Source organism: Peromyscus eremicus, unplaced genomic scaffold (genome assembly GCF_949786415.1).
Source record: "Peromyscus eremicus unplaced genomic scaffold, PerEre_H2_v1 PerEre#2#chrX_unloc_1, whole genome shotgun sequence".
In the NCBI taxonomy this organism is placed as follows: domain Eukaryota; kingdom Metazoa; phylum Chordata; class Mammalia; order Rodentia; family Cricetidae; genus Peromyscus; species Peromyscus eremicus.
In genome coordinates, this window is record NW_026734288.1 from 4,275,242 (window position 1) to 4,299,986 (window position 24,745).

The 24,745-nt window shown below is 36.1% G+C and overlaps 1 protein-coding gene across 1 annotated transcript; it reads left to right on the forward strand.

Moving 5' to 3' along the window:
- Positions 1–1,617: 1,617 nt before the first annotated feature.
- Positions 1,618–13,009, forward strand: LOC131900934 (zinc finger protein 664-like; the record flags this gene model as incomplete). The annotated part of the gene is made up of 4 exons (XM_059252245.1): positions 1,618–1,651; positions 2,118–2,213; positions 10,284–10,513; positions 11,876–13,009. Coding segments are annotated over exons 1-4 (1,494 nt in total), but the record flags the coding sequence as incomplete, so codon positions are not given.
- Between the last annotated feature and the right edge of the window lie 11,736 nt (positions 13,010–24,745).

Here is a 24,745-nt window from a genome sequence, read left to right on the forward strand (position 1 = left end):
GTCTATTCCATCATTTCTCTTTGCTAGCTACTAACTTTACAGTGAACTTGCAATGCCCTTCTGTTGTGCTGACACCTGCTAAGAGTCACTCCCCTGGGTGCTGATGCAATATTATATCCTATGGTTGTCTAGTACATTTTTTGAAATGAACTGAGGGAGAACTAGTTGGCAAAGTGTACTTATATTTATGTGTATTTCACAAACAATCAAAGTTTCAACAAGGAAACTTTGTGTGGTTGGAATTGAAGTCTCTTCATTAACAACCAAAAGTACTAAACTGAGTGCAGGGATGTCATTATTTAGATACAGCATTTGCAAGTGAATCCACAAGATGCATATTCACTGTTTAACTGTTTAAAATAAACTTAAATGAGAATCTAAACACTGCATAACTGTGAAATGGTGGAATTTTAGAATAAAACCTGGAAACTAAAAGGAATGCCTGATTGGAGACATTGGTGAGGTAATAATTCCAAGCTGTGTCTTGGGTGTAGGTAAGTATATTACTTACCCAGTGTGAGAAATACTTTCAGTTGTGGCTACCCCTCAGATTCCATTCACTATTTCAGATAGAGTTGCCAGTTATTTTCTAAAGAATGATCTCAGGGAATGGAATGTGAGGAAGGAGTCACTACAACTTCTTACGGCTGTGTGATGATGCACTTCAAAATGCCTGTGCACAGTTTAAAGCAAGGCAGTGAAATCTCATACCCAGGTTGTAGAGATTTCCATGATCTGCAGGAATAATGGACCCTCACAAAGTGGGAAAGGAGAAACTAAGTTTACAACTGTTTGTAAAAGTTTATGGTTTCTGCATATCTGCTGTGGCACAAGTCACTGATTGGGGACCTTTTATACCTGCTTTCTGCTTTGTGTGTGCTCTCAGGGAATGCAGGTGCAGCTGCCTTTGCACACAGAATCATGTCAGAAAGGTTAAATTTTAAGACAAACTTTCTGACAGGATCCATAAAGATGGTAAAGGAGAGATAGCATGTTCTCAGAAATATTCAACAAGGATGTGACAGGTTGACATTACCCACATAAATGCTTCATTTGCAAAACTCTCAACCTAAACTATAGTTCCTCATTGTAAAAAAAAAACTATATTTTTTTATTATATTCTGAATATCAGTTATTTATTATCAGTGTCATTTCTGTTCTACATCCTGCTTTCCACTCTTTGTCCTCTTTTATTTCCCAGTATAACTTTTCAACATGAGTTCATGATCTGAAAAATTTATAAATTTTATGATATTAGAGATGAATGTTGAAACTCAATTCCTATTGTGGACAACTTCAGACATTATTTATCCTTGAGAAAAGGTGCATATTTCATGAATAATTTAGATATTGGGCACTTTGATCCAATGAAAAAGTCACAATATCCTCCGTCTTAATTTGTAACATTTGAAAATTGCATATTAATTACTGATAACACAGCAAGTTCTTTAGTGAAATACTCTTTTCTGGGGCAAATAAAAGACTCAAGCCATCATAAAAAGAAAAATTGAATTTTCACTTCAGAGTCCATTGACTTTCAAGGATGTGGCAATCAGTTTCTCCAAGGAGGAATGGGAATGCCTGGACACTTCTCAGAGGGATTTATACAGAGAGGTCATGTTGGAGAACTACAGCAACCTGGTTTCTGTAGGTGAGAATAAATTCTTTCATCATTGCTGCTTAGCCCTAGAAATGTCTAGCAACATGTTTTAGTATTTTGAAATGTTTTCTATCAATGAATTTTAATTATTTCTACATATTGGTGAGTGTAATACAGACTGAAATTTTTCGTATTTTAAAAGGTCTTTTAATTTTGCCTAATACTTCCTTCAATCCAATTTTTTTGCAGGCAGTCAGTAGCATTAATGTTTGAATACAGTTTGATTATAATAGCTTTATTTTTGTAATGGGGTAATATAAGGAAAGTTGAATGTATACAAAATTAACATTATGGATTTCTTAAAAGTCTACAACACCTGTCAAGCATGTACTAATAAGAGTCCACTTATGAGTCTTTCTTTATGTAACTTCATATCTACTGATTACAAGCCTGTTATAGATCCCAACTATTTCCACATCATGTTAAGAAATTTTCATATGTCTCTTCTAATTCACAGGCCTTTCTGTACCAAAACCAGAGCTAGTCACCTGTCTTGAACAGAACAAAGAACCCTGGATCATGAACATAGGGGAAGTAGAAGGTAGAGACTCAGGTAAGTTGGAAGGAAACTAGTTCATTTGTCAAGTACAAAGGAAGAAACAAATAATGACTTCATTTGGATTAGCCTAGCTCCTCACTAGAAGTGATGCCTGAGAATTTCATTTAGAATTGTGTACTAGGATCAAGCACACAGAGAATTTTACATGATTTTCCCTCATTTATTCAGAATAGTGAGTAGATGAAATTTAGAATGCCAATAGCAATTTGACAATGTCTGTGATGCTTTATTTTGTGTTCCAATAAGTGCCTGGATTTTTTCCTATATGACAGTGATTCTAGTGTTTTTCTGTATTTTTTGAAAATTTTTACAATATTTCTGGATCAATTTATTGTTATTTCTTTTACCTCTTGCATACAATCCCTTTCCCACACTCACCTAATGTCCTGATTCCCACATCCCATCTCATTCTCTCTATCAAAGAAATAACAGAAAATACATTAAAAAATTGAAGATTTCTGCTGGCCAACTGTTTCTGAACACAAGGCTTTGAATATGACTGATATGCCCTGGTGTTACACAATTGAAAAAATGGTTTTCTGACTCCTGGAAGCTAAGGACTGCACATGTTCTTGTCAAAAAGTTGTGACTATTGACCTACTTTCAACTTTACAAGCTGAGATTTTGTCTGTCTTGAGTTTCTGTGGGTTTTGGCCTTGCTGTCACAGACTTGGTAATTATATGGCCATTATTCTTATACTATTTGTGAATTTCTTCCCTAGATTCATTTACCATTTTTTTGTCTTTATGTTCTCTCTGCATCCATTTATTCATATGTGCCTGAACCCTGATTCAAGGATTAAGATAAAGGAATCCCAGGTATGGATTAGTTCTCCAAAATCTTCACATTAAGCTTCTTTAGCGAAGGATGAGTGATGCACAAATCTAATGGTATAACAATATAGCATTATTTGTTGGCACATGATTTCAAGTTTGAGTATTGGGTACAACGTCATATAGTAAAGACATTTAAATTGTTTTTAGATATACACATATTTTAACAAGATTCTACAGAAGTACAGTTGTCTATGTTTCTTCAAAGATTTCTCCAGTTGTCCAGAGAGATAAAAATACTTTCCTGCAAATCTGAATTGCAGAGTTCAATCACCAGGACAAAGACAGTGGAACAAGGTTTCTTAAACAAATGAGTGAATTTCTTAGCATAGAACCTAACAAAAATAAATCAAATGACATAAATAATTTATCATGTTGCATGTTCTAAAGTTGAACAGGAGGAACAATAAAAAAAATTCAACTTAAAAAAGCCAGATGAATTCAGGGAAGAATCCCTCCAGATAATTAGAGAAAAACTAACACCAATACATTTGCAATTATAAGACAAAATGTAAAATGTCCATTTCAAGAACACATAAAAATAATTGTCTACTAGGATCAAGGTGGCTTCATCAAAGAGATGCTAATGAGAATCAACTTAATTAATCAATACATGTAATACATTAGAAGAACAGTGTATGAGAGCCCAAATGATCTCTTCATTAAATTCAGAAAAGGCTTTTGACAAACACACCACTTCATTATAAAATTCAACAGTAGGAGGAGCACATCTACATATAATAGAATATGTTATTGTAAGTAATTACCAACATAAACATTTTATATGGAGAAAGCTCAAGACAGTTCTTCTATAAATGGGAAAATAAAGGATACTCACTCTCTACATACCTGTTATATGTTATGCTTGAAGACTTATGTGTCAGTCTAAGATGATATGACATTCAAGGGATACAGGTAGGAAAAGAAATGTCATAGAATCCACATTACATATAATATGTATTTTAAACCAGAAAATTTGAACCAAGATTCTTATGCTTGGTGTTAAGTTTACTGCTAGTATCTCTTTCATCTATTGTACTGACTTTCCTTCCTTCATAACTAAAAATTTTTCTCAAATTTTTGTTTCCCAATTCATAGTGTCCCTCTATCTCAAATCTCTAATCAAAGAATGATAAACACCTATTGAATGCTGTGATAAGGAGAATTGCCATCTGCCATGGGTTATCCCTGTTAGTCCTTATCCAATGCAAAGTAGTGAGGCCTGAAATGATATAATCATTGACAATAAAGCTGGACTAACAATCTGAAGTTATATATTTTGTATGTATACTTGAGAAAATATTCACATAAATATGTAACTGTAACAATTATCAACTGGAGGTTATATTATTGATTTGAAGGTATGTGATGAGTTGGAGGATAAGTGGCAGGGATAATGTTAAAATGAAATTATATAATTATATTTAAAATAATTTACACTTAAAAATGATTTTTGAATTTCACATATAAACTCTGGTTATGATATTTTAGTTTGAAATAGAATTCTACCTTTCAGTCTACTTTGAAAATATAAATTTTATTCAGTAGGCCTTTTATCAATGTGGTGCTTTTGGGGGCACAGAGTTTCTCTGTGTAACTGCCCTGGCTGTCTAGTAACTTGCTCTGTAGTCCAGGCTGGCCAGGAACTCACAGAGATTTGCCTGCCTCTGCTCACAGAGTTCTGAGATTAAAGCCTCTGTGTCCTGAGTGCTGGGACTAAAGGCATGGGCCACCACTGTCCAGCTTGCTTTTTTGTGTTTTTGACTAGAAACTTAGTAGATATCTAAGACTTTTTGCAAAATACAGATTGTAATGCACTCTGGCCCCCATTCTTTGTCTGAATTCAAGTCAGTGAAGAATACTTTAAGAAAAAGTCAGACTGTGATTCACATCGAAGGGCCATCTGGGATTTTTCTATCAGTTAGTTACACTAGGACAGGACATAGTGAGGCCAAGATCAAGGTTTGCTTTGCTGGCAATTAGTTTTACAGAGGAGAAACCCATCCATCTTAATGTTGCAAAGGGCAACTTGGCCTAATTGACTCTATTGGCACTTTTTTTTATTGCCTAGACATATAATTTACTTTTCTCACCTTTCCTCTTTTTTGAGACAGGGTCTGTAACCATGTAGGCCTGGTTGGCCAGGAACTGAATATGTAGATCAGGATGACCTCATAACCATAGAGAATCACCTGCCTCTGCCCCTGCCTCTGCCTTTCAAATGCTGAGATGAAAGGCAAGTTTTTTATCAATTTAAGATATTCTTAGGCTACTGAAAAATTGAAAGACCTATAGATAGGCTGAGTGTCACTCTATTGGAGAAAAGTTATGTTGTGTCTCAGTATGTTAAGTGTCAGTTCACTTGTTCACATGTAAAATAGTGGTTTGGTTTAATTCAATCTTTGATTATTTTTAAATATAACAAAATTAATTCTTATAAGATAAATCTATCATATTGGAGTCTTACAAGACAAAAAAACCAACAGAACAAAAAAAAAGTCAAAGAATAGGCATAATAATCAAAGATCAACTTATTGTCATGCTCAATAATCCCATAAAACCATTAAATCAGAAGTCATAATTTTTACACAGAAAATTTGAATGAACCTGTGCAGTCCCTGTGTTTGTTGCTTCATTCTCTCTGAGTTCATATGAAATTCCCCCATGTTAATTTAGAGGACCTGGTTTTCTTGATATTTGCCATCCCTGTGGCTCTTACACTATTTCCACCTCCTCTTCTGGAGGGTTGCCTGAGCAATGGAGGGGAGGTATTCAATAGAAAGATCTCATTTAGAGTTGAGTGTTCAAGATCTCTGACTCACTGTAGAATTTCTGGCAGTATGTCTATATATTTTTGTATATTCTTTAGGAGAAATCTTCCCTGATAACATGTAAACAACACACTGACCTATGAGTATTACAGAATGTCATGAGGAGTCATTTTATTGCTACATTTTTCTTTCTTTAGATAAGTAGTATGTTGTAATATCCTAATTCAATGGGCTTTCTAGTATCAAGTTTATGATCATCAAAGAAACATCAGGTACGGTATCCATCTAGAGAAATAGCCTTAATTCAAATCAATTATTGGTACTTGCTCCATCAATCTTTGTTCCACCTTTGTCCTAACTAATCTTGCTGGCAGAATACCTTTGAAGATAAAGGCTGTTTGGGCTGAGTTGGCATAAGTTTCTGTTTAAAATACAGAAATTGTTCTTGTACCAAAGAAAATATGGGTTTATTGCTCTCTGTAGGCACTAGGCCAATGTCTTAATTTTCAATGATTTATATCATTATTGTCTTCAGTAATTAAACTTTATTTTCAGTTCACAGAGAGGAAGGGGTAGAACTGGCAAATGCCAGACATGTTTGGGTATATACTTTGGTCCACTTCGCTAACATTCAATTGTTTGGAACACAATTTTTATACTGAAATATGTTTTAGATCATAAGAGAGAGATATTTTGGACTCTGATTCCCCTATTATTTAGCAATGTTTTTTGATATTTTTCATGTATGTTTCTGGAAGTTCTTACTGAATTTGGTTTCAATGCTACCCCTCAAATGCCCATTAATTTTATCAGTCTCAACCTGTACTTCTGCCTAGAACCCCATCTCTATTCACCCTACGCTATCTATTCATACTTGTTTATTCTATTTCCCTTCCTAAAGCAGATATTTCTGTTTCATTTCCCTTGTGCTTCTACAGATTGTAGCTTTGTTATCATTGTCTTCATGGCTCTTATCCACTAATAAGTGGACCATGAGTGAGTAGAGTCAATAGCAGAATGTCTGATAAATGTCTGGGGATGAGATTGGGACATAGGACATGGGGACATGGATGCAGATTTGATAATGTGCAACTAGTGTCTTTGATTCTCTGGTAAGGATGGCCTCTGTTTGAAGAGAATTGCTGCTGTAGTTTCAAGTAGGAACAAATCAATGAAGTATGAGATAGAAATTTGGATGGGGAAATCTGTGTGATCCATTTTAAATTAGTACAGGAGGGAAGAAATGGCTTCAGAAGTTGTGTTTTCTTCCAGATCTGGGGATGAGTCTTGGGGGATAAATTTAGAAGAGCAGAGAAAAAGAAGAAAATCAGCAATTTTCCTCCCTGCTTCTCTTCCCAGTTTGGTTTCTGGGTCTTCGTTTCTTCTGGATTTGAAGTGAGGACAATGTAATCAGGAATAGAAGGAAGGTTCAGGGATTGGTTGTGGGATTCTCTGGCATAGGGAAGGATGAGGCTGCTGCTGTTCTGCTACAGAGCTTGGCCTGAATCTGTTACATTGGACTTGAAGAGCCATGTTGAGAGGTGAAGTCCTGGAGTTTACTTCTTACCTGGCAGGAGGGACTCTGGAGTTCCAGGGAATTTCTGCCAGAGTTGGGTGCTGAGATCAAGAAAGGCTGTGAAAAATGGTGTTAGAATTGGAAGATGTGTTTTAACCAATGGAGATGAAATCACAGGCATCAGGGAACCTGCAGCAGGTCATTTTATCAAAGCTAAAGATGGTACTGTGGGATTGGATTAAGAAAAGCAAAATTTGAGGTGAAGGTCTGCAGTTAGTGTATCTGCAGTTCTGGCTAGAGTTGCCTGTCAGTCTTAAATACTGTTTCCTGTCTCTTGTTTTCCATGGTTGTGCATGTTATGAATCATTTCATATCTTCTAATTCATAAAAAATCCTTTCCCCTCAATTGTAGCAGACAGTTTTGCTTACTAGAGTAGTCAGTATAGGCCCTTATTCTCTTTAGAAGTGCACTGTCCCTGGCTCTTTTGGTTAGTACCTTCTCCTCTGAAATAAGCTGTTACTCTAATGGGCTTTCCTTTATATGAGATATTTAATTCCCTTTGTCATATTTTATTTTATTTTTTATAATTTATTTAATTTTATTTTATGTGCATTGGTGTGAAGGTATCAGATCTCCTGGAACTGCAGTTACAGAAAGCTGTGAGCTGCCATGTGGATGCTAGGAATCGAACCTGGGTCCTCTGGGAAAGCAGCCAGTGTTCTTAACCACTGTGCCATCTCTCCAGCCGCCCTTCTTCATATTTTAATGCTCTTGTTTTGTTTTGTATATTAACTAGGGCTTGCTGTGTGGTATTTCTTTTTATATTTTTGTCTATTTGGTGTTGGAATGTTTCCAGTATCTAAAATGTTATGACTTTCTTGAGTTTGGCAAATTTGTCTTTCATGATCTTGGGGAAGATTTTATCTATGCCATTGAGGTAAGATTCTTATCTTACACACACACACACACACACACACACACACACACTATATATATATATATATATATATATTCATGTTACTATGGTGTTGATCATTACCTGTGTAATCTTTTTAGTTCTATATTTAAATATACAAATATATGTGTCTGTTTCTGATATGCAGTTAAATTACTCTTCTTGTTTTTATTGAGTTTTGATAGTATATTTACTATTTTTCTGTCTCACTTATAAAGGTTTATCTTGACTTTTCTAATTAGTTTCCTGTTGCAATTTCATTTTAGACTGAGTTCTCATCAATAAACCTATACTGTTTTTTAAATTTTTTTTGAGGCTGGACTGACTTCATTTATGTCTCTGTGGTCTCTTTCATCACTCAGGTTTTTTAGTTTCTCTTCATTAATTTTATTAAGCTGTTTGTCTCTGTCTAATTTAAGCACTTTGACTACTTTAATAGTGTTCATGATAGTTCTTCCATCTTCTGTATCATGGTAATTATGGATTGAAGAATACTTCTATGAGACTGGTAGACTTTGGGAACGGGGGTAAAATACTAGCTTTATTCTTTATAGTCAATGTGTGATTTTCTATTATTTTGATTAAACACCATTACCAGAAAATGTGTAAAATTAAGAGTTTCATTGGGCTTAAGATACCATGAAAATAAGACTCCATTATGCCGTGGGATGAAGTCAAGAGGCAGTAAATATTGTAGAAAGAACAGATAACATTCAAATGTCAAATTTCAAGTCAGCACCAGAAAGGAAACTAAAGATAGTGTGTAGTTCCTACATTTAAAGGTCCGAACTCAGTCCCACATTTTATGTATTAACATCATACTTCGAGTCAAATAATGTGGCTACATTAAAACAATGTTTAGGGAACATTGTTATTAAAACTATCATATAGAGTAATCATGTTCTTGTGATCAAAATTGGTCTTGTGAACTCCTTTGTAATTTCTGTGTCTTTTATGCACAATGAAGTCTTAACAGGCAACAATAAATACAGGGAAGCTTAGGTGTGAAGGCTACATATAGCATGGGTGGTGGGGTGTCAAGTAGGCACAGGGGATGGGCAGAATTACAAGATGGGCATCCCATGGTAAGGGTGAATGTAGGAGTATTCTGGACAGAGATTATCAGTCTAAATTTGGGCACATAGGGTAGAATACAGGCTAGAACCATGGATTGGTGAGGAAATGTAGATGAGGGGATATTGTGGAATCACCGGTCTGTAAAATGTATGTTGCCAGACTGGGATCAAAAGTGCTGATGATTTGCATGAAGGAGAATTGGGAAGTGTCCTGTGATCCCTTGCTAGTGATAGAATAATGTCAGGGCCCTTCATAGTGTTTGTAAGAGTTATCAGGACAGGTTGTAGTTTCTATCTTGATCATGTGTTCAGGAAATTACACAGAGTCAGGTGATTATAAATTACTTATGCAATTGTTTTGTGTAGATGAAAGGATACGCTAGCAACAACCTACTTACTCACTCTTATGGAGGATAGTAATAATACAGAACAGATGGCAGACATGATTGAGCAGTTCTGGTTTATGCTGTCTTTGTGGGAAAAAATGAGTTGGGGTGCAATCCAAGTTGCCCTGTTAAGGAAACGGGAAAGAAGTGGATTTTCACACGGAGGAGTAGAGTCAACAAAAAAAGTGTGATCTCTTGGATTATGATTGTGTAAGCAGAAAGAATCATAGCAGTGAATACAATAGATGTCTTCCTCACGCACATGGCAAGTGGGACAGAGCTCCAATATTTTTCTGAAATTGTTTTTTATGTTTGCGTGTTACATGACTTTATGAAGGTCAAGTATTACATGAATTTCTCTCATTTTTCATAAGCAAATTTATTTCTTACACCAAAACTTTGACAACTTCCTATATTACAATCTTGATATATTCCCCAGACAGCTGTCATTTTATGCATTATACTCTCATATAGTTTTCAAATAATTTTACAAATCAAGAGTGTGTTTCTTTTCATTTCTTTCAGCTCTGTCATTTTACCAGACCCAGGAGGTCTCACAACAGAAATACAAACAAGATTCTTTACAGGAAGAAAGAACAGGCTTATTCGAAACTATTGGTCTTGATATGTTACATACAAGGAAGTTCTGGGATTATCATGGTGACAACAGAGAATATGAGTCATGTTATCATGAGAGTGATGTTTATGACAAACATGCCGAAGGCATTATTTATGAAAAACATCAAGAACCTCTGGTGTGTCCAAAGAGATCATACTCTGTGTCAGTTACAAGTTCAGAATCAAATGATTATATGGAAAAATATTCACCCCAAGCATGGGCACCTGGCTATACTCTACATGGATATGTGAAAACTTCACAAGGGGACACACAATGTAACACTTCAAATTCTTTGCAACACTTTTCAAGTGTTGTGCAATTAAATGATACTCCAATAGTCCCTGAAGAAAGGAGTTCTTTAAGCACAGAAAAATATTTGAATTGTCAGCAGTGTGATATTTCCTATACTCAAAATTCAGTAGAGGTTCCTGAACAATTACTTCCACTATTTGAAAACCTCCACAATTTACATCAACATAAATATTTTAGGAATGAAATGTGGCATAATATGTATCATAAGGATAGAAGTTGTGAAAATTCCAATGTATTTAGTGATGTTGATAATGACCTTGCTAAGTTTTCTTTGGTAAATAATTACCAGAATACTCAGTTTGAAATACCTTTTAATGGAAAGAACTCATGGACTTACTCTACTAATGATGTAATTCCTAGTAATTCTCACATAAATACTTGTTCAACAGTTAATCATTTTGAAAACCATGAACATCAGAAAGTTTTTCATAAGTACTCAAACGCTTCTTTGCAAAAACATGAACATAGCCAAGAGAAGCACAGGAAAAGCAAACACCATTACCAAATTCTTAATGAATTCTCAAACTGTATTCAGAATAATGGAACTAGTACTCAGGAAATTTATGAGAGACTCAGAGGTGATGCATGCAAGAAGGTAACAATCAAATCCTCAAATCTGGAGATGGATAATATGAAGCATACAGGAATAAAATTTTGCCAGATTAAAGAATGTGATAAATTCTTTGATTTCAATTCAAATATCATTCAGAATGATTCAAGTCACACTGCAGAAAAGAAACCATACAGATGTAATGATTGTGGAAAGTCCTGTAGAAAACTCTCATACCTTCATATTCATCACAGAATCCATATGAGAGAGAACCTTTATAAATGTGATGAATGTGGAAAATCCTTTAGGAAAAGTTCACCCCTTAATGTTCACCACAGAATCCATATAGGAAAAAAACCTTATAAATGTGAAAAATGTGGAAAATGCTTTACTAGGTGCTTATTACTTCATGTTCATCAGAGAATCCATACTGGAGAGAAACCTTATATATGTGATGACTGTGGAAAGTCCTTTAGTAAGTCCTCCAGTCTTCAATGTCATAGGAGAATCCATACTGGAAAGAAACCTTATAAATGTGATGACTGTGGAAAATCCTTTGTTCATTCTTCCAAACTTCAATGTCATAGGAGAATCCATACTGGAGAGAAACCTTATAAATGTGATGAATGTGGAAAGTCTTTTGTTAATTCCTCCAAACTTCAATGTCATAGGAGAATACATACTGGAGAGAAACCTTACAAATGTGATGATTGTGGAAAGTCCTTTGTTCAGGCCTCCCATCTTCAATATCATAGAAGAATCCATACTGGAGAGAAATCTTATCAATGTGATGACTGTGAAAAGTACTTTAGAGATGAATCATCTCTTCATGTTCATCAGAGAATCCATACTGGAGAAAAACCTTATAAATGTGATGAATGTGGAAAGTCCTTTGTTCAATTCTCCCATCTTCAATGTCATAGTAGAACCCATACTGGAGAGAAACCTTATAAATGTGATGAATGTGGAAAGTCCTTTGTTCAATTTTCCCATCTTCAATGTCATAGGAGAATCCATACTGGAGAGAAACCTTATAAATGTGATGAATGTGGAAAGTCCTTTGTTAAGTCCTCCCATCTTCAATGTCATAGGAGAATCCATACTGGAGAGAAACCTTATCAATGTGATGACTGTGGAAAGTACTTTAGAGATGGATCATCTCTTCATGTTCATCAGAGAATCCATACTGGAGAAAAACCTTATAAATGTGATGAATGTGGAAAGTCCTTTGTTAAGTCTTCCCAACTTCAATGTCATAGGAGAATCCATACTGGAGAGAAACCTTATAAATGTGATGACTGTGGAAAATCCTTTGTCCAGTCAGCCAATCTTAAATGTCATAGGAGAATCCATACTGGAGAGAAACCTTATAAATGTGATGACTGTGGAAAATCCTTTGTCTGGTCAGCCAATCTTAAATGTCATAGGAGAATCCATACTGGAGAGAAACCTTATCAATGTGATGACTGTGGAAAGTACTTTAGAGATCGATCATCTCTTCATGTTCATCAGAGAATCCATACTGGAGAAAAACCTTATAAATGTGATGAATGTGGAAAGTCCCTTGTTAGGTCCTCCCATCTTCAATATCATAGGAGAATCCATACTGGAGAGAAACCTTATCAATGTGATGACTGTGAAAAGTACTTTAGAGATGAATCATCTCTTCATGTTCATCAGAGAATCCATACTGGAGAAAAACCTTATACATGTGATGAATGTGGAAAGTCCTTTGTTCAATTCTCCCATCTTCAATGTCATAGTAGAACCCATACTGGAGAGAAACCTTATAAATGTGATGAATGTGGAAAGTCCTTTGTTAAGTCCTCCCATCTTCAATGTCATAGGAGAATCCATACTGGAGAGAAACCTTATAAATGTTATGACTGTGCAAAATGCTTTAGGCATGGCTCTTCTCTTCATGTTCATCAGAGAATCCACACTAGAGACAAATGATAGAAATATTAAAAATGTATTGTCTTATACCCTTTGCTTTCTATTAATGTTCATCAGAGAACTCACATCTGAGCCAAGCCTTATAAATGTAAAGAAGGTGAAAATTTCTTAACCAAATCTTCAACACTTCATCTTCCCTGAACTCATTCTAAAGAAAATATTTACAAATATGAAGAATGTGAAAAAATACTTCTCATGAGCTCTCACCTTAGAAGACATCAGAAAAAATTATAAGAATCTTAAAAAATTCTATAATAATTATTAAATTTATTTTAGTATCATTATATTTATTCAATAAAATTTCCTTCAAAAATGTGTGGAATATACAAAATCTTTGATCAATATTCACTCCTGATTCAATATCACAAACATCACTTTAGGAAGCCCTACCGTTGATGTGAATTTGGAAAAGTTAATTCAGGAGTAGACATTATGCTTATTGAAAAATTTGCTATGGATATTGTTTTATTAATCTATCAACTCATTAATTTCAAGGAGTACTTGTTTGAAAATACTAAAGCAAGAGCAATGTGAAACAAGAATTTTTGCTAATAGATGATTATTGACTACAATAGAAAGTCCAAATGGCTACATAACATTTTTTGCAATTTGTTGATGATATTGTCTTTTGTGTGAAATTATTATATTCTATATATTCTATATCATTATTATATTCCCAGTATTTTAGCTTTTGTAGATTGTATATTAATGATTGTTTTTAACTTCATATTGATTCCCTGTTTTTACAAGCCCAAATAAATGTAGTACACTTTCTGTTGATTTTTATTTATTTTGATGAGATGAATCTTCATTTACTGTGAGGATGCCATAATGAAGATTGAATGTTCCAGAAATGACAGTGATAATAAAAACATATAATTAAAAATAGGTTCTATAGAAAACTGTACCAGTGGAAATAAGCTTATGCAAATAGCAATATTATGAAATTGCAAAGGAAGGAGACAACAAGATTATTTTAAGGAAATTATGTCTCTATTTTCACATTGAGATAAATTAATGCTTGATCCCCCTGGTTCCTACAATCCTTTTTCTCTCTATTCTAGGAACCCACAAGTCTTAACCAGCAAGCAGGGAGCCTTCATGGAACCAAACTCCACCCTCTACACATATGTAACATATTTGTAGTTTGTCTATTTTTGGAACTCCTTACAATGGGGGGAGGGTCTATTCCTAATTCTTTGGTTGGTTCTTTAGAGCCTATTCCTCTTACTGGATTGTCTTTCTTAGTTAATTGCAAGGGGAGGTTCTTAGTCTTACAGCAAATTTATATGCCATGCTTAGCCTATGTACGTTGGAGGCTGGCAATTTTCTTATCAGAGACAGAGGGGGAGTGGAATACAGTGTGGAGGGAAACTAGGAAGGTAATTGGAGGAAAGGAGGGAGGGGAACATGTGATCAGGATGTAAAATAATAAATTATTAAATTCTTAGAAGAATAAAGAATACAACCACACAGACAAAAACAAAGAAAAGATGTTGTTTGTATATTGACTACCGATGAGTATCAGTGTAGCTTAGCCATTTTTAAAATTCCTAATATTGTGACATTTTAATACAAGTCTTCATTTTTTATCACCTTAAAGTATAAAAGTATTTTTGTTGCTTTTTCATAAGTATAATTTTGTTCCTGTTATGAATTTTCATGTAAATATCTGATATTTCTAATGATCTGTGATGACCCTTGGTAAAGGGTCTTTGGACCCCCCAAATGAATATGATCCAGAGGTTGAGAACTGTGGCTGTATGGTTTCTATAAACTGATTATGTAGAGAGATACACATATAAGCAAATATAAGAAAGATGTAACTTATTCTTTGAATACTGTTAAGTGATTTCAAGCTAGACCCCAGAGAGCCTAGTATTTTTGCACACATCAACAAAATTGACAAAAGGACTCCTCAAGTAACCTACAAATGCTTTGCAAGACCTAAAATGAGTGTTCTATCCAAGTAAATTAAAATGTTGGATCCCCATGGCAGCTGAATTTGATTTCATAAATTGCTTTGAGTTTAGTAATATAAAGTAAAGCTATCTATATGTCACAGAAAAATCATCCAAACCTTTAAACTTTCAAAGTTATTCATTTCATAGCAAAAGAAATACAAATGCCCCAGTATGATCCAATATAATTATGACATACATGATCTTTTCTTACAGAACTTAAACCTGAAATATATCATATATCCTCACCCACAATTATTTTTATTGAAGAACATTGTCACTCTTTAATGATTTCAAAGAATGTTGTGGAGTATAAGTTGAATGAATATTTATACTTAATATTAAAGATAGGTATCCTTAATATCACAAAACTTCACTGAATATTTCCTTAATCTAACTCCATATCTCATATTGTAGAATACACCATGCTGATTTTAGCAATCAGTCAATGTCATATTGGAGCTTCAAGATTCTGAAAATAAAAATTTTTTTTTATTTTTTATTTTTATTTATTTTTATTTTGCAATACAATTCAGTTCTACATATCAGCCACGGATTCCCTTGTTCTCCCCCCTCCTGCCCCCTCACCTTCCCCCCAGGCCACCTCTCATTCCCACCTCCTCCAGGGCAAAGCCTTCCCCGTGGACTGAGACCAACCTGGTAGATTCAGTCCAGGTAGGTCCAGTCCCCTCCTCCCAGGCCGAGCCAAGTGATCCTGCATAGGCCCCAGGTTTCAAACAGCCAACTCATGCAATGAGCACAGGACCCGGTCCCACTGCCTGGATGCCTCCCAAACAGATCAAGCCAATCAACTGTCTCACCCATTCAGAGGGCCTGATCCAGTTGGTGACCCCTCAGCCATTGGTTCATAGTTCATATGTTTCCATTCATTTGGCTATTTGTCCCTGTGCTTTATCCAACCTTGGTCTCAACAATTCTCGCTCATATAAACCCTCCTCATTCTCGCTAATTGGACTCCCAGAGATCCACCCGGGGCCTAGTCATGGATCTCTGCATCCAGATCCCTCAGTAGTTGGATGAGGTTTCTATCATGACAATTAGGGTGTTTGGCCATCCCATCACCAGAGTAGGTCAGTTCGGGCTATATCTTGACCATTGCCAGCAGTCTGTTGTGGGGGTATCATTGTGGGTTTCTGTGGGCCTCTCTAGCACTTTGCTTCTTCCTATTCTCATGTGGTCTTCATTTACCATGGTCTCCTATTCCTTGTTCTCCCTCTCTGTTGTTGATCCAGCTGGGATCTCTCACTCCCCCAAGCTCTCTTTCCCTTGACCCTCGCCCTTCACTACCCCCACTCATGTCTAGGCTGTTCATGTAGATCTCATTCCATTTCTCTGTCATTGGGCGATCCCCGTGTCTTTCTTGGGTTCCTGTTTTCCAGGTAGCCTCCCTGGTGATGTGGGTAGCAGTCCAGTCATCCTTGTTCAACATCTAGAATTCTCCTATGAGTGAGTACATACCAAAAGTTGGAGCTATATTCATAACTCAGGCTGCATTTCTTCTCTAATGAAAGTTCTATTTGTTAAATAAGAAGTACATCTAATTTGTTCATTTCATTACCTTTGTTCCCTTATTTTGAAGCAAAGGTTTGATTGTTCTCAACATATAAGTGAATTCTTGTAGTAAAAATAAAACTTCCACAAGTGAAAACATTAACAGAAAACTCAGTAAGTAAAAGAAATACTGATTCTGTTACACAGTAAGGTGATTCCAACAGAAATCCTCAGGGAATTAAGTGCATGTGGTATGTTCATGTGGGTATAGATAGGTATGTGTATACCTATACTATCATATAAAATCACATAAGATCATGAGCATTGAAGATCATCTCAAATGAAGAAAAGCTTATTTGAACCCTTGCCTGTGTTATTTCATTCCAAGGATACTTGGCTCAATTTCTATTCTTATGTCTTGGTACAGAATTTAATAGATCATGGAGCATATGGACAAAAGACAACTCACCATGTAGAAGCCATTAGATCTATGCCATCCTCATGGATTGAGCCACTAATTAGCTCCTAAACTTCTGGTCTCATTATTAGGCTCCTCCTAATCACAACCACCTCCGACTGTTATAGAAAAGCAGAAAAGGCATCGGAACCACCACTTCTCTCAGGTTATTCCACTGCCTCACTTTTTGGGACCCTCAATTCTGTCTGTTCTGTTTTATTGTTTTCTATTTTGTCTCCTTCATATTTATCTCTATTGTAATAAAGATATTATCATCCTGACTGATTACTATTATTTTTATTAGCTTATTTTTGAACAGACTTATTTTTCCTCTAAACAGCGTTGACATCATCAAGCAGTTGTCTTAGTGTCCAGCAAGTGTTCTGGGGTTTCTCTCATGCAATGCCACTTGTACTATAAGTATGAATCTTGTGAGCATTAGTAGACTTCTTCATTGATCATGAGTGGAGAGTGTGTGAAACACAGCCAAAATCTACTGACTTCTCATAACTTATGTTGTTCTCTCTGTTTCTCGTGGTCACATTGTGAATTGGGTATGATCTGGATTCAGGAAGTCATATTCAAAGACCTGAATCACACAGAGAAGTCAAAATGGAGGATTTTTTCCCTTGACAATAGATACTACAGATCACACCTTTGTGGGAAAGCAGTGGGCTCCTTAAGTTCAACAATTCAACAGTATAGAATAGGGTAAGGGGCTTCAGTTTTATTAATGTTGTGTGTAGACTTGTTTTGTTTTGTGTGTGTGTGTGTGTGTGTGTGTGTGTGTGTGTGCGTGTGCGTGTGTGCTTCTGTGTTGTAGCTCCTTGCCACAGTGTGAAAAGAATTAGCTCTGACTTTAGAAAATGTTGGTTTTGTTTAACAAGTGATTTTGTCACATGTTAAGGAGAAGTGTCATTATGGAACAAGTTTTGTCAGCAATACTTGTTCTTCCCTTAATTGTGTCAATTAAGTGGAGTAGTTGAATACTATGGTGCAAGGAACTGATGGGTCTCTACGCTAAAGTATAGGCTTGAATAATGTAAGACTCTGCTCACTGCATATGTACTTTACCAGGTGTCTGATTGTAATCATATGCAAACTTGTTTATGTATAGGCATGGAGGCAAATTGTTTCTTTTTCTTGAAATTTCAAGGAAAATACACAGTACTTTCCATTTCCAATGTGCCCCAAACAAGTTCAGATGACTTTTTTTCTGAATGTTGTAGTAATAATTGGAGTCAACAATAAAGAGAAACTTGAAGGAAAAAGGGAGGAAAAATTTATGACAAATAGATGGTTCCTGTCTTAAAAGTGACCTCTAACCTCAGTTTGAAAAAGGTGCAGATCCCAGTTTATTAGGAGAAAGAGGCAGCATTTAACTCAAGCCTAGTGGAGTATATGTTTCTCATGCTCTCAGAGTGTTTCTCGGCCATATGTCCATGAATGGAAACATGTCTATTTCAGGACAACACATCTATTCAATTTGTGCCAGATATATATTTTCCTTAATCTAGAATTAATAATCACAGGTATAGAACCTCATGATAGAAGCATGAATAAAGAAGGTATCTTTTCACTGCCCAGGCAGACACCTCACCTAATCTCAAGGAGTCTCATGAGCCTTCTGCAGGTGTGGAATTGGTACACTAGAGTTAGAGACTAGATAATACCATTCAACTAATAACCATGCAATTCAGATCCCAGATTTGTCTTGTAGGAAGCCATTAGATTGCAGGCAGTTACCAAATAAATTTCTGAGAAAATACAGGCAAATTAACATAGTTGTAATTTGTTATGCTTGCTGTGAGTAAGGAGAAGCACATGGCTGGTGTTATTTGTTATAAATATGCTTCTATTTCTCTAAATGGATTACATTTAATTTTACCCCCAATTTTCTTCATTCCTCCTTCTCTGGGTTCCAGTCTGTTTTCTTTGTGCAGAGTCTTGATATATACATCTTGAATGTGGTGAGAGGTTTAATCATTTGTGAAGGAAGTGGTTATGCTTCAGAATTCTATACCCAAACAAGGTCATTGTATCTTCTTCAGTTTAGGAGTAGTTTCTCTTTAACCCTGTTTAGAGCTTTTGAAAATTTGACTTTCCTTCTAGTGAGAGGAATTAGTGTTCATTAGAATCCCATTGAAAAAATATGCATAGTCTGTAGGAACTGAAAACTGAACATGCAAATTTAAGCAGCACCATGGAGTTCCTGTGCATTCTTCATTTCTGCACAGACATGCATGTCATACAGCTCTGATTCTAGTAAATACCTTACCTTAGTGCCAGAAAAAGACAAAAAAAAATTTTGTTTAGATAATTCCAAATATTAATGGAGAGTCTGAGTAATTACAATGCAATTAATGTAGAAAACAAAGATAAACTGAGTATGTGTGCAGATATTTATGTGGTCAATGTCACTTCCAGGGAGTGTTCCACAAATTACGTTTATTGTCACTATTGATATCTGATAAATTTCCAACAAAAACAATGAAGTTCAAGGATGGAATTCAGTGTTTTTCACTAAAATCTTAAGGTATTAGAGTGTTCTTTGGAGCTCACATATTGTAAAGAATTCCACTTGGTTCTCCTCATTTTTCTTTCTTTTATCCCTTTTCCTTCCTTCCTTCCTTCATTTCTTTTTTTGATTTTTAAGAGAAGAGTTTCTTTGTGTTGCTTTTGGACCCTGTCCTGGAACTCAGTTTGTAGACCAGGCTGGCCACAAACACACAGGGATTCATCAGGCTCTGCCTCCTGCATGCTGGGATTAAAGGCATTTGCCACCACCGCTTGTCTCCTCATTTTTCACCCATAATTACTTAATAGTGTTCCTGGGTGAAGTAATGTCATTGTGAAAATAAATTTGTGAAAAAATTTAATCATGACTCTCACTGAAAAGTTGCAGAACCTTAATATTATAAATTGTATCATGGTAACCAATGGGAAAAGTCAGTGGAGACTTTAGAGGGGAATACATTGCCTTCATGCTGCTTGGACATAAGCAACTAGATTTCTTTACCCAATTGAAGAATTACTTTCATGTGCGACTACCTCACAGATGCTGTTTGTTATCCTCCATGGAAGCCTCATTTGGCTTTAATCAACCACCCCAGAGAAAGAGAATATGAGGATCCTTAATGATTCTCAATGTCAGCTGTGCTCAGCCTTAACTTGAAATACCAACCTGGCTCTGGTAGCTATAGCAAGTCAATTTAATCATGCTGCCAAGTCTGTACTAAAGTCTTTCATGCTGGCCAAACAGCCTACCTACCTAATGCATGAGAGTTGAACTTATCATTTTCTCTGCCTCTGGGAGCTCATGTTGTTCTACATCTCTGCTCTGTTATAGTACACGTAGTGAGCTTTTTGATTCTGCCTTCCAGTATCTTGGTGTGGTAGAAAGTATATGGGGCTTTTCCTGCTTTGAAATCAAAATATTATCAGAGAGGTAAAATTTTGAGATAAAGTTTCTTGAGAGGATCTACACAGAAGGGGGAGAGAGATGGCATTTTCTCAGGTAAATGTATGAATGGAGTGGATGTGAGACATATTGACTGTTTTACAAATGCTTCTTTTGCTGTGATCTCAAACCTTTACATTACCTTTCAGTTTCTATAAACCATTATTTTTCTTTTTCTGAAATGGTTGTCAAGTTGAAGTCTTTTGAATGCATGTCCCACATATGCTGCTTTCCACTGTTTTCTCACCATTTCATTTTTTAGCATAAATTCTCTGAGTTAATGCATAATGTAACCTTCTGGTAGACAAAAAGAACATGTCCTACTGAGAGTAGAGTTGAGACATTTCACATGAATGAGAAAGAAGCCATGTTCCATGATCATTTTGCCCAGGTATCCATTTGCTCAATGTAGGCTTTTCCAAAAAGGAGGCACTGTGAAAAAGGATAACATGTCTTCTTTCAATGTATAATGTTTAAAGTAGTATTGTTATGAAAGACATACTGTGTTATATACTAAGATGAAATGTTTAAATGCAATACAAATTTCCAAGTGGAATTTGCCAGTTATAAGGTTTTATGAAATTATCACATCAGGCATATTTCCATTTTCTGTTTTGTGACTGGATTCAAAGAGTCTATTCTATCATTTCTTTTTGTCTGCTACTAACATTACAATGAACTTGCAATGCCCCTGTGTTGTGATGACACCTGCTAACAATCAATCCCCTGGGAGTACGTGTAACATTACATCTCATGGTTATATAGTACATTTTTTTGAACAAATGAACAAATGGAGACCTTGTAGGTACTTATTATAATCCTGTGGATTTCACAAACAATGGAAAAGTCTCAATAAGATAAATTTAGGTTATTGAAATGTCTTCTTAACAACCAAGTGTACTAAATTGAGTGCAGGGATGGCATTATTTAAATACAATATTTGCAAGTGAATCCAAAAGGTTTTTCACTGTTTAAAATAAACGTAAGAGAGAATCTAATCATTTGCCTCACTGAAATACTATAAAATGATGTAATTTTAGAAAGCAACATGGAAAGTAAAGGGAATACCTCATGGGAGACACTGTTGAGGTATCAATTTTTTACTCTGCCTTGCTTGCAAGCAAGTATATTACTTACCCAGGGTGAGAAATAATTTCAGTTGAGGCTATCCCTCAGATTCCATCCACTATTTCAAATACAGGAGTCAGTTATGTTTTAATTAATGATCTCAGTAAAATGGAATGTGAGGAAGGGGTCTGTACAACTTTGTACAGCTGTGTTCAGACTCAATTTAAAGCAGGGCACTGACACCACTTACCCATGTGATATAGATTTCCAGGATCTGAAGGAGTAAAGGACCCCTTCAAGGCAGGAAAGACAAAGCTAAGTTTCGGTCTGCCTGTAAAAGTTCAATGTTTCTGCATCTCTGCTGTGGCGCAAGGCTCCAATTGCAATTTTTTTAACCTGCTTTTGGATCTCTGTGCTGTGGGATGTATGGCAAATGTGTTGCTAATTAATCAATAAAACACTGATTGGCCGTTACTAGGCAGGAAGTATAGGCTGGGCAAGGAGGAGAATAAAGCTGGGAAGTGGAAGGCTGAGTCAGAGAGACACTGCCAGCCGCCACGATGAGAAACAGCTTGTGAAGATGCCGGTAAGCCACGAGCCATGTGGCAAGGTATAGATTAAAGGAAATGGATTAATTTAAGCTATAAGAACAGTTAGCAAGAAGTCTGCCACGGCCATACAGTTTGAAAGCAACATAAGTCTCTGTGTTTACTTGGTCGGGTCTGAGAGGCTGTGGGACTGGCAGGTGAAAGAGATTTACCCTGACTGTGGGCCAGGCAGGAAAACTCCAGCTACAAATGGCGCCCAACGTGGGGCAAGAATTTCCACCTAAAACCTGAGAAAAGATTCTAAAACGGAGCTAAAAACAGTTCCTAAATGTCTCTCTCAAATGAGCGGCAGCTGCTGGTTTGAGCTACTTGTGGGTTCCTAGCATACGCCCTGTGGCAGGAATGAGGCTTCTCTGCAAGTGGCACATTAAGCTGCATGGTGGATTTAGACCTTGCTGGTACAAAACAAAAGAAAGAGGTTTCTGGGCTACATGCTGCTTGGATAAAAGCATAGACCCACGATAGCTCCCAGAGCTGGTGGTAAACGTAGCCATGTTGGGAAGCTGAGGTGGGCAGAGCCAGCAGCCACAGCTGCTGCAGTTTAAAGCAATAGATTCACAATAAGACAGATTCAGATGTAATAGTTTACAATGTGTATAAAAGATACGTACGCTTGAAAGAGACAAAAAAGGTGATATATAGAGTTATAGAAACAAATACATAGTTTTAAAAAATAAAGTCATTAAAGAGACAGTAAAGGTAGTATAAAAAATAAGCCACGTAAAAATGGATATTACACAGAGAATCTGGATTGTGTTGTCTTTGGGAATTTTAACTGCAGAAAAACATTTGATTGTAAAAGCTGTTGAGTCATGCCAAAATGTATATTTTAAAGATATCTTGAATTCAAAATTTGAATATAAGGATATGTTACTTTGGAAAGGAGACTCTGCTTTTGTTTCCACAGAAAGCCAGAGGCTATGGATTTGTTCAAGATTAAGATACATCAGGTTTGACCAGCCAAGACCCCCTGAAAGGTCTCTGATGACACCATGGCCCAGATGATCCAACATCCAGAATGGTTTGAAGGCATCTGGCTCAGACGATACAGCCTCATGGACTATTCCATAATTCTAAAATTTTCTTTGTTTCCCCATAAGATACAGCGCCCCCTTCCAGCAGGAAGCAGTAAGAGAAGCTACGCCCAAATTCCCAAATTATATGTAATTTTACTTTGTTAAGGTTAAAACCTTCCTTTTTGAAAAAAAAAAAGGGGAAGTGCTGTGGGATATATGGCAAATGTGTTGCTAATTAATCAATAAAACACTGATTGGCCGTTGGCTAGGCAGGAAGTATAGGCGGGGCAAGAAAGAGAATAAAGCTGGGAAGTGGAAAGCTGAGTCAGAGAGACACTGCCAGCCGCCACGATGAGAAACAGCTTGTGAAGATGCCGGTAAGCCACGAGCCATGTGGCAAGGTATAGATTAAAGGAAATGGATTAATTTAAGCTATAAGAACAGTTAGCAAGAAGCCTGCCACGGCCATACAGTTTGAAAGCAACATAAGTCTCTGTGTTTACTTGGTCGGGTCTGAGAGGCTGTGGGACTGGCAGGTGAAAGAGATTTACCCTGACTGTGGGCCAGGCAGGAAAACTCCAGCTACATCTCTGAGTGTGGAATGCAGGTGCTGCAGCCTTTCACACAGAATAGTTTCAGAAAGGTGAAACTTTAAGATAAACTTCCTGACAGGATCCATTAAGAAGGGGAGGGACAGATGGCATGTTCTCAGGTAAATTCATGCACAAGGATGGGATGGTTTGACATTCCACACATAAATGCTTCATTTGCAGAGCTCTGAACCTTCACTATAATTCCTCACTAGAGGAAAACTATGTTTTTATGTTTTATTATATTTCTAATATAAATTTTTTATTATCAGTCATCTCCGTTCCACATTCTGCTTTCTACTCTTTCCTGCCTCTTTTATTTTCCAGTGTGACCTAACTACATCAGTTAATGACCTGAAATATTTATAAATTTTCTGATATTAGATATGACTATTGAAAGAAAATCCATACTGAGCACAATTTCAGACATTATTTATCACTGAGAAGAGGTGCATATTTCATGAAATGTTTAGATGTTGAGTACTTTGATTCCATGAAAAAGTTACAATGTCCTTCCTCTTAATATATAACTTTTGAAAATTGCAGATTACTGATAACACAGAGAATTCTATAGTTAAATGCTCTTTCCTTGGGCAAATAACTCAAATGATCATAACAAAGAGAAATTGAATTTTTACTTCAGAGTCCATTGACATTCAAGGATGTGACTATCAATTTCTCCAAGGAGGAATGGGAATTCCTGGACACATCTCAGAGGGATTTATACAGAGAGGTCATGTTTAAGAACTACAGCAACCTGGATTCTGTAGGTGAGAATAAATTCTTTCATATTGCTGCTTAGCCCTATGAATGCCTAGTAACTTGTATTAGTCCTTGAATTGCTTTCTATCAATGAATCTGAGCTGCCAATTATTATT